Genomic DNA, 11549 nt, shown 5'->3' on the forward strand with positions numbered 1-11549 from the left:
AAACTTTAATCACCACGATATTGAGTCTTTAAGATCACAGAAGGAAGTGACATATAATATATGTCAAAATCACATCTTGAATCCATGAAAAGTAGTCGAGAGAACACATCCTGAAATTTGGAAGAATACGAGTGAAAATGAAATACATAGCTTTCTGTCCAGCACCTATCTATACACTTTGACATAGAATAAGGCATATAATCACATTGAATTTGAACAAACTCAAAACTGTAAAGTGGTATATATATGTTTGGGTTTCCAAAGAAACTGAAATCATGCATTTTGGAGTTTTGAGGAGAAAGTTGTGCGCAAAATGCTACAACAGCGCAAAGCTGTCAGCAAATTTGAAAATTGGGCTACGGGCTCTGGTTCCCCGTGATTTCTGGTCCTCGTGACCTTTGGTTTCTCATTCCATCTGGTCTTTTTTGACCTCTGGTATCGTGACTTATCGTCGCTCAAAGTTCTGGTTGCACAAGGCTCTAGTTCATCAAGCTTTTGGTTGATCATGCCTCTTGTTCTTAGTAACTTCTTGGTCGTTCAAGGTTTTCTTCTAGTCTATTATGACTAGAGCTTTTGGTCCATATAACCAAAGATTCTGGTCCTTCATATCTTGTCTTTGGTCTTTCATGGTTTGCTTCTGGTCTTTGATACACAAATCAACAAAGAAGGTTCTTATACGACAATGTTACACCGACTTCAACACCTTTTTTCACTAGCATACCTATGGAGTTTGCAAAAACTCAAAGAAGAAAAAGTGTAAAATGGTCTGTTAGCTACTTAAAAAATTTAAAATCACCTTTCTTGGAGTTCAGACGAAGAAGATATGATTGATGTAGCACAGTCGTGCAGATCTATCCAACAGCTTCTGTTTCAACATGTTATATTTGGCTTAAGGCCCCTTCTTCTATAAAGTACACAATTCATAATAGGCTCTAGTCCTTTACTCCAGAGGCTCTGGTTTGACACTCTAGAGGCTCTAAACCTTCTATGAATAAGCAAATCTGACTCCATGCATAACAGCTTTGCATCAGCACACTACTGTCAACTTCAACGATACATATGATCCATCTACAATATGAATCTATGAAAACTTAAAACATGAAACTTGTATATCCTTATGTTTTTCTAACCAGAGCTTTTTGAATCGACTCAATTGGTGCTCTGATAAATGAGATATGATGAATATACTACATCATTGCAAATCTGTTAGCATGTTGATTTTCATATTATCATCATATAGAAAGATGAGCCGATCTCTGTTAAACTTTTGAGAACAAAAATTACCAATTTCTGATTGATCATTTCAAAAAGTTGATTCCAGCAATCAAAGATCTAAAATCCTCTTCAGATCTGATTTTGAACGAGCAAAATAGAATCGAATCTTCTCACAAACATTTTATCAAACATGTAGAGTGCAGAACCAGATTGTTGAAATAATCAAGAGCATCTAACCTTAAATCTTCTCCATCAATCATCAAATCCGAGATTGAATCCCAAACAAACTCAAAACAACCTTCAAATGAAAAATATCACATAAATGGTACGTTGAGTTTTAGCACATATAATCGATCACTCTTCAACATCCAAATCATGAATTTAATGTTGTCATAGATGATAGATTGAAGTAGATTCACTTCAATTGGCTTTGATACCAAATCTAAACCCAAATTAGTAACAAATGAAGGAATTCCATATAAAATTAGAGAAGAAATAGCATGAAGAACATTTAATCTTATAATCTAAACTCGTCGGCATGATTACAATGAAGGGAAAATAGAGAGAATTACACACAATGAATCAATCGACTCTAATAAGCTGACCTTGTGTGTATGTGATTCCCATCTTACTCATGATAAAATGGCCCAAGACACCCGGTTATAGTGTCAAATTAGGGTCCATTTACAAATATTAAGCCCAAGTCTATATAAACAATCAAAGCTCAAAATACAAGAAACTTTATAAAACTTTCATCTAATTTGGGAGCTAATTAGATCTAAGAGTCTTTGATAAGAAGACTAGATGATTTCATATGCAATTATTCAAAAAGAAAATCTTAATGTTTGAAGACTAGAGGCCGTTTACCAAATGTTTATTCGGGTAAACGCTTACCAAGTCATATTTATTTACCGGATTAATATGGTAAGAACTAAGAATCTTACCTAGTAAGAGAAAAGGCACGGACCGAGAGTCTTACCTGGTAAGTGATGGCGACGACTCTTACCATCGTTAGTGCTTACCGGGTAAATTGTAACATACGATGTCGTTTTGGTAGACAAAAATCTTATCCAATAGAGTTGAATTTACCGTTAAATGCTTATCGGATAAGTGTTTAGGTAAACGGGCCCTAAATTTGAACAAAATATAAATAATTTAATTTAATTAGTTATATTTAAATAGAAATTTAACTAATTAAACCTAAATTAATTTTGTTAAAAAAATTAATGAAAATTGATGGAATTTATTTAATTAAATATTGAATTATATTCCGACGGTAAACATGTTCAATATTTTGTTATATTTTTCAGATTAAATAACTTTATCAACACATTAGCAACGTAATTTATTGAATAAATTTCCGATGAATCACCATGGAAATTTATAATTATATTATTAAATTTAATTTCGTCGTTAATTATAATTAAGAATTTTTATTTTTTTTAACTGAATAAATTATCCAAATAATTTATTTTAATTAAATTACGTGGATAATCTATTGGTAAATTCATTCGTTTAAAATTTTAGTCTTTTTCATATTTTTGAACAGAAAGTAAACGGATACAAGTCAAAGTCATCATTTTTTGACCGATTCATAGTGATCATGGGTGGATTTCTTTATGAGTGGAATCCATTGAGGTTTTACAGGAAATGTGTTCATAATACAGGAGAAGATAAATACAAGTGGTGTGAAAATTCATTCATAGGTGAATGGGTCTATTCGAATTATAATTTATTATTAACCGGTCAAGATGGATAAAACTACAAAAATAGTTAAAATAGAAACACAAAGACTTTTGCCCACGAATTTTTCATTCGTAAAAGTTTATGGTAGGTAATTCAAATCAGTAACAGATTATTCAAGTATTTTTTCGGTGATTCGTTGGTATTTTCTCGAAAAACATCGGATTCTACCAAACCATTAGTATTTTCTAGGTGATTCACCGACGAATATTTTCGTGAATGATTTTTGTGAGTAAAGATCATTATTTTGTAGTGTCAAGTGGATCGAACGAGTTGAAAGTAACACCAATGTGTATTACAAATGCACACAATCTCTTAAGTCAATCACTTTCCAAAAATGATAGATGATTTTATATTGGTAGTCATATTCAACAGATAGGCTATATCTACAAAAAAAGGAAACCGGACACGAATCATGAACCGTGTCCTAAAAAATTACCTTTCTTTACTGCAACTGTCACGACAACAAAATCGGGTTTATAGGACACTCCCAATTTCTAAGCGTCCTATAGACCTCTTTATAATACTTGGTTTATAAGACCAACAAAATAAAGTGTCATATCTAAAGGCGTTGTAATAGTTTATATGACGTGTTTTGATATCGTGATAAGTTTTGTAAGACATTTTTAATATAAAGTGTTCCATTAGCAACTTTATAGGATATTATTTGAAAAACTTTCCTATAAAACAAATTAATGTCCTATAAAAAATTGAGTTTATAGGACACTTTCTCAAAAGTGTCCTATAAAGTTACTAATGCGACACTTTATATTAAAAATGTCCTAAAAAACTTGTTAAGACGTCCGGAAGCGTCATATAAACTTGTTACAACATCTTTAGATAAGACGCTTTATATTTTGTTCCTATAAATGAAGTCCTATAAAGCGGTCTATTGAGACGCTTAAAGATTGGAGGTGTCTTATAAACCCAATTTCGTTGTAATGTGTTTTTGACTTATTCATCACCCCTCCAAGCGTATTCCGTTTTAGCACATCTATTACTAATTAATAGTAATATGTGTGCAATACCAAAAATAGAAAATTGACACTTAGATTTCTATATTAAATATTGAGACCACTTGATGGGCAGTTGTATATGGCCTCATTCTGGTAAAGTAACATGCTACTACTGCAATGGATATAAGAAAACCTTCACCACCATTAGATTCCTTCTTTTTGAACACTTAAATCTCTACTGTAAAAGCAGTCACAGAGGAAAGAATATTCTTTTTGTTTGTTTTATTTTTGTTTATTTCACTGTGCTTCAACATGGCAAGCGAATCATATTAAATGAGAGTGGTATATAAGGGGGTTGCAGAACACACACAATGGATCAATGTGTGTTAAGCTAAGTTAGAGAAGACAAGAGAGAAAAGTGCAACAACCTCGAAGCTAGTTCAAACTAGTGGGAGGTTGTCTGCCGAATTTAGCAGACATCAAAATCTGTACATTCTTCGTACCCGGTGAATTGGGTTTCCTTAAATCGTCTAAAGATCATCTAAGGACGTCCGTCACAAACCCAAAATCCGAACAATTGATATGGCAAGAGGTAAGGTACAGATGAGGAGAATCGAGAACCCGGTGCATAGGCAGGTTACTTTCTGCAAACGCCGTTCTGGGCTTCTGAAGAAGGCGAAGGAGCTTTCAGTGTTGTGTGATGCTGAAATTGGTCTCTTTATTTTCTCTGCTCATGGCAAGCTCTATGAGCTTGCAACTAACGGGTACGCACACTATATATACATGTATATATATATATATATATATATATATATAGTCAAGTTCATGGAAAAATCGTAAAAAAAATGAAAAACTGAGAAACACCAAGTAACCTCTACCTTATGCATATGTGCATACAGATAATTTTAAGCAATTTGTCTTGTATGCAAATGCGCATAACATGCATACATGCAAAAAAAAATTAAGAAACAACTTCAATTACGGGTTTGTACATGTACATAACTTTCGGATGAACGGTTATCAAGGTGTTTTTCAAATTTTTTTTTAGGGTTTTCCTTTGAACCTCCCTCTCTCTCTCTCTTTCTGTATATACACACACCCAACTAATTTCCTACTTTTCAATTACACCAGAAACTGTATAAAATAAGAGTTGTAAGGAAAGAACGCATCCACACAGAAGAAGCTATGAAAATATGAACATTATTTTCATTTCTACAAAAAAGTAACTAAAAACAAATCAAATAGGTAGATGTTAACCCGTCTATTAAAAGATGATAATGAAATTAAAGTAACCTATTGATACACAACTTTCACTGAATTATTGGGCACTTTATGCTTTTATTGGTTAATTGAACACCTTCAGATATTGGTTCACACGTGCACTCAACTTTTTATAGTCGCACGACCCATAAGAACACACACACACACAAACATGTAAATATATATATATATATATATATATATATATATGTTTGTGTAAGTTTATGCACACACATAGATCTTTATATGTCTTTTTTAACGTCTTTGTGCACTTTTGATTAAAGAAGCATGCAGGGACTACTAGAGAAGTATATGAAATCTACCCGTTGCTATGTGGAGGAACAGGCTGATGAAAAGCAAGTTCTGGTCTGTATCTCTTTTTTCCTCAATATATATATATATATATATATATATATATATATATTGATAGGTGTGGAAAAATATCTAAAAATATACATATATAGACTTGAGATCATGTGAGACCATACTTTTTTTTCGTGATACTCGTGAAACCACTTATTTACACGTAAAACTTCACAACAAAACAACAGACTTTTTTTACGTTCACAATGTTTTACCGTGAAGTTTCAAGTGTAAAAATATGGTCTAACAAGGGTTAAGAAAACAAGTTGTTCTCATGTCAACCCAACCAGTTACATATATATATATATATATATATACACATAAAACTTGTTATATATGAGAATCAGATGCTTTATTAATTAGTCAAGAAAAGTATCTTACAAAAAATAAGTAATCATGATAACAATTGTTTTTTTGACTTTAAAGAGCATTGTGAATAAGCGTTGAGGAATATATAGACAGCAGTAGTTAAGTACGTGTCGTCAAAATTCTATCAGCTTTATTACAAGCTTTTTATTGGTTCAGAACTCATAAACCGGAACTTTGTCTCTCTCAAAATGTTAGGTTCAGTATATATTCATAGTTAATGTGTTTTGGTATATAATTTGATTGATGTCTTTAATAAACTAATTAATCAAGACTATATTATTATACCATTTTAATCTTTGTAATTAATTTTTTTGACTTTTAGGAGTCGAAAATGGAGGTCAACATGCTGAAAAATGAGATTGAGGTTCTCCAGAAAGGCCTCAGGTCTCATCCCCAACTTACATCTATAAATCACTTTCTGTTCTGTCGAATTCACATGATCTAATATTCAGATGATATTTCGCGATTTGATAGGTACATGTTTGAAGGTGGTGCTGGAAAAATGACTCTGGATGAACTACGAATTCTTGAGAACAACCTGGAAGTCTGGATGTATCACATACGCTCAGCAAAGGTAATTAGTCTCATCATGTGTATATTGATTTTATTTTATTATATATATAATAGTGAGAGAGTAAAGGAAGATTCATGGGAAAACCTCAAAAACAAAAATGAAAAATTAAAAAACATTCTGGTAATCATTCATTTGTACGGTATGCGTATATGTATGTTGATAATTGAAGTTGTTTCTTGATTTTTATGCACATGTGTATACCAACCAAATTAATTTAAAAATGTCATATAAAACTTGTTAAGACACACAAAAGTGTTCTACAAACTTATTACAACGCATTTAGATAAAACTCTTTTACTTTTTGGTCTTATAAAGTGAGTTCTATAAAGTAATCTAATAGAACCCTTTGAAATTTGTGACTCAATTTTGTTGTAATGTATAGATTAATATACTATTTTTTTAGGTATTTTTTATCTATTATCTTTTTAAACCAATACTAGCTATATACTAACTAGTGTTCTTTTACTTGCTGAAATATGAAAATTAACGGTCAACTAAACGTGTTTCTTTGCAGATGGACATCATGTCTCAAGAAATCCAATTGCTGAAAAATAAGGTTTGCGTTTCAAATAAATTTTACACACATTGTGGTTTTTTAATTATTTACAGTTGATAAAGACACATGAATTATCTGTCAATTAAATATTTGCAAACATAACCTGCAACTTTGGGCTTAATTAATTGATACCTTAGAACCAAATAGTTTCTGGATTGAGACTAGATGACATGTAAGAGCTTTCTGAATCCATCAGGTGAGGTATATATGGTTTCGGAAAATTGACTCAAATCACCATTCCATCCATATCCATTTAAATTGGTCTCTTATCCATTCATTTTCTCAGTATCGATATTGCAGACCCGGCGGCAAACCTGGTGGAATTTGATTTTTTTTTTGTCTTTTAGCCGGTTCTGCAATATTACAGGTGTTGATATTACGGATGTAATGAAATTTGGGTAAATCTGAGAGAGAAATAACTAGGAGACCAATTTGAATTATTCAAATGGCTATTTAAGTCAGTAGATTGGAATTAAAAACTAGGATCAAAGATTCTATTGTTGTCCTTCTCCTTTAACATGCATCGTGGTATTTGAGTAAAGTGCTTGCTAATGCCTACCATGAGTTTGCAAGCAGTGACACAGACTAAATTAAACTTTACTGTTATGGGACTTGCTAGCAAGAAACTATAGTTTGTAGCCATTATCAAAGGCTAATGAGGTCCAGTCCAGGATAGTTTAAATTTTGAGTTGTGGCCGGTTTATTATCTTGGCAAAAAGTTGATTACCGGTAACCCAACGGACCCTACACGGAATATGCATCCAAACATATGAATGTGAGAAGATATTTTTTGGCTTATTCGACGACTGAGGGTTAGGGGAGAGGATCGAGCTTGGAATCTATATAGTATCTGACCAAAATTGCGCTACCCCTTTGCCAATTGAGCTATACATGTCAGAGGCTGTGTGACTACTGGTTTATTATTAAAATTTACACTTTGTTTTTTCATAATAGTTTTCTATAGAATGCAACCAGAATCAAAAGAAAAAAATGGTTTATATGTATGGGTCCGGTTTAGGGAAAACTTCAAAAAAAAAATGAAAAGCCAAGTAACATTCTTGTAACTATTCATCTGTATGATATGTACATGTGCATACACGTAATTTGTCTGATATGTGCATGAGCATAACGTGCACATGTACATAAAAAACAAAAAACAACTTTAAAAACTTGTATGCATATGTATCTATACCGTAAAGATGAATGGTTAATAAGATGTTTATCAGTTTTTCTACTTAAACTTCCCTATATACATACATATATGTATATATATATATATATATATATATATATACACAACAATACAAAGATTACAACAGAAGAACTAACAATTTCTCTAAGGAAGTTCCAGAACTTAATAGTACGTACACAAGAGATAAACTGTTTTATTAGTATTTTTATAGTACTTATAAAGCAAGTATATAATAAGAACGTTGATAAAAAAATTCAAAAGCATTGCATAAATTAAAAGGTTATAACACGATTTAATTCTTTAGTTCTCTAATGTTGTTTAACTTTATCGATAGAACTTGTTTGGACGTCCGATTTCATTCTAACGACTCATATTAACATATAGTTGTCTTAGAAAAACGAAAAAAAATGTTAGTTAAGTGGTTCAAAGATGGTCAAAAATCCCAAAAAAAAAAAAAAAAAAACCAATTGTTGTAGCCATAGCAGAAAAATAAGCAGAAAAATAAGCAGGAAAATCTGACAGCCTATACAGCTCAACCCAAAAGAGCATTTCTTAAAGTTCATGCTCGAATGCATTTAGTTTTGGTCTTCATTCATGGGCATGGAAATATTAGGTGAGATTTTTTATCAACACTTTAACATTAGTTTAATATAACACACATAAATATAGTTAAAAGTGTGGATGTAGGAGCATATTCAACGGCTATATTAAACTCTCCTTTTACCCATAAAAATCACCTAGGGAAAATTTCGGTCGGTGATTATCAACGTATACCAATGGTTCGGTAGAATCTGATGTTTTTCAAGAAAATACCAATAGATCACCCACCAAGAGAATACTTGAGCAATCGGTCACTAATTTGAATTACCCACCAACTTTTGTGATGGTTTTGTAACGAATCATCTTTTAGTAACGGATTTTCCAAGGAAAAGTCCGTACGCAAAAGTTTCCATAAATAGTAATGTCCATTTACCAATTAGTACACAATATATATTTGGTTGACTTTAAACAAGAACAAGCTCGTAATAAAAAAATACAAGAACAAATACATCATATGCAATTTTACACAGAACTCATACTAATTACAAAACACAGTCAATGCTAGGTGTGTGGATGATTTGGCCCGGGACCTAAGTTGCCGCCAAGGTCTTCCATCGTAATCGTCTATGATTTGAGTGTAAAATCACATGTGATATATATTTCTTATCGTGTTTTTTTTTATTAACTTGTATATCCAACCCGCTATGCGAGCCGACTAATCCCAAAACAACTACCAGCTTCGTGAGTAGCCCGGAGTCACCGCATATGAAGCTCCGTGACCACAAGGGGATTTTTATTATGACCATGTTGTCTTAGGTGTTTTTTTATTTCGACCTTGTTCTTGTATGAACATTGTCTATATATATCTATATTTGAAAATATAGTGAACATGACAACATGTACAGCCTATTGATTCTTTCCATGACATAGCAGTATGTCATTGCATGCATGGCTTATTAGATAGCTAACTTGCATATCTTTTTGGTTTATTGCATTGCAGGAAGGGATACTGAAAGCAGCAAATAAGTGCCTCCAAGAACAGGTAATATTAATAGGTTAATTGTTGAAGGGATTTACGGTTGTTCGGATTATATTTTCTTAAGAATACTACTAGGTGGGCAAAAGATTGCAACTTATGGCACTAGCTAAAGCTGCCAGATCTTGTTACTAAAATGGCTTATTTTCATAATGCAGATGGAGATGCAATATGATGCTGCCAATACGGATCCAATAATGACTAACATACCGTACCCACTAACCGTTCAAAACGAGATATATCAGTACTAAATATATATATATATATATATATTTATATATATCAGAAGTTATGTCAAACGTTTGCTTGTGAAATTGTCCATCAGAAGTGTGACTAGCCATGCAGCATATATATAGTAGTTACTCAATAAATGAACTGATGGATTTATGAAATGTAAAACTTTGGTTGACTGTTTAGCTCTTTAAGATTGTTTTATTTGATATATGTATGACATTATTATGAATGTGCATGGATTTCTATTACTAATGCCTTTGGACTTTGAATCAGTTTTTTATCTACTACATTTCATTTTGAACCTGTGTAGGTTACCTTAAACCCTAAACCCTAAACCTTAAACCCTACTTCATTTCTTTTTGAACCCGTGTAAGGTACCTTCAATATTAAGGGGTTCCATTCAAGCAGGAGAATGAACGTTAGAATGAAAATGTAAAATAACAGTTAATTCATTCCTGGTTCAATCAAGGATGAAGTTTTGGACTTGTGGAGGAATGAATTCATCATATCATATAAAGTCAAACAGTTTCTTTTATTTTCGTTTTCATTATTAGTTACTTCTTAATACTTATAACCGAACACCCGTAAGTTCTAAAATGCTATTGAGATCATGCAAAACGAACCGGCCCCAATGTGTTAATTAATTTCAATGCTAGCATTTGAGCCTAAAATATATAATGTTCAAATTGCAGCTTCCATGCATGCCTAGGCTTGCTAAATTCTATAAAACAAGGTATCATCAACGTTAATTTTTTCCATGAAAACAAATTTTTCCTTCAAGGAATTTTACAATTTCCAACGGATTAAAAAATATTTTACTTCTTATATTTTTTCAAATAGATTTGTAGGTGTTTCTTTGTAATCCGTCAATGATCTCCCACGACCATTTAGATTTCTATTTCAAAAAATAAAAAAATTTTAATCCGACAACTTTTTTTTTTTTGACTTTTATGCTTTTTCAACTTTTTTATATTCGTATGAGATTTATTTTGATTAATTGTTATAATGTGTACATGCGTATGTTAAATATGAACATGTTTGTGTATATATATACATGTCCATACATATATTATATACTATGCATGTAAGTGTGTACGTATGTGTGCAAGTATGTGTGTTGGTTGCTAATTAACCATATATAATGGATGTATGAATATATATGTTATATAGAGGGACAGACCTAGAAAATTTTTCAAACGGTGGCACCATATAATTAATATAGTATAATATACATCTAAAAATAATTACAAAAAATATGGTTTTTATAGTACCGATAGGGCTGTAAACGAACCGAACGTTCAGAGAACCGTTCGGCGGGAAGTTCGTTTATGTTCGTTTATTTAATAAATGAACGAATATGAACTATTTTCTTTTGTGCGTTTAGTTAAATGAACGAACATAAACAAGAGTCTCGTTCGTTCATTCGTGAACGTTCGTTCATTTACCGTTCATTTATATTCGTTTGTTTATATTCGTTTATATATTAAGTTTAATATATTATCTTTTATTTA

The 11549-nt window shown here is 31.8% G+C and overlaps 1 protein-coding gene and 1 long non-coding RNA gene across 2 annotated transcripts; one reads left to right on the forward strand and one right to left on the reverse strand.

The window, feature by feature from the left end:
- Positions 1-211: 211 nt before the first annotated feature.
- Positions 212-1854, reverse strand: LOC112502618. Its single transcript, XR_003067733.1, has 2 exons — positions 1821-1854; positions 212-1513 (listed from the first exon to the last, which is right to left on the reverse strand). It is a non-coding gene; the product is annotated as an uncharacterized LOC112502618 (long non-coding RNA).
- Positions 1855-4443: 2589 nt separating this feature from the next.
- LOC112502619 (agamous-like MADS-box protein AGL12) lies at positions 4444-10055 on the forward strand. Its single transcript, XM_025106575.1, has 7 exons — positions 4444-4678; positions 5459-5540; positions 6229-6290; positions 6381-6480; positions 6995-7036; positions 9769-9810; positions 9963-10055. The coding sequence occupies exons 1-7, from the start codon at positions 4497-4499 to the stop codon at positions 10053-10055; spliced, it is 603 nt and encodes a 200-aa protein (XP_024962343.1). The 5' UTR covers positions 4444-4496.
- The last annotated feature ends 1494 nt before the right edge of the window (positions 10056-11549 follow it).

The sequence above is a fragment of the Cynara cardunculus genome, unplaced genomic scaffold (assembly GCF_001531365.2).
Source record: "Cynara cardunculus var. scolymus isolate 2C unplaced genomic scaffold, CcrdV1 Un_Scaffold_1674, whole genome shotgun sequence".
Classification (NCBI taxonomy): domain Eukaryota; kingdom Viridiplantae; phylum Streptophyta; class Magnoliopsida; order Asterales; family Asteraceae; genus Cynara; species Cynara cardunculus.

Excerpts from the sequence above, each read along its gene's own strand:
- LOC112502619 (XM_025106575.1), top strand. The coding sequence starts at position 4,497 with ATGGCAAGAGGTAAGGTACAGATGAGGAGAATCGAGAACCCGGTGCAT. Across the intron at positions 7,037-9,768 it reads TCCAATTGCTGAAAAATAAG|GAAGGGATACTGAAAGCAGC; the intron begins GTTTGCGTTTCA and ends ATTGCATTGCAG. Across the intron at positions 9,811-9,962 it reads ATAAGTGCCTCCAAGAACAG|ATGGAGATGCAATATGATGC; the intron begins GTAATATTAATA and ends TTCATAATGCAG.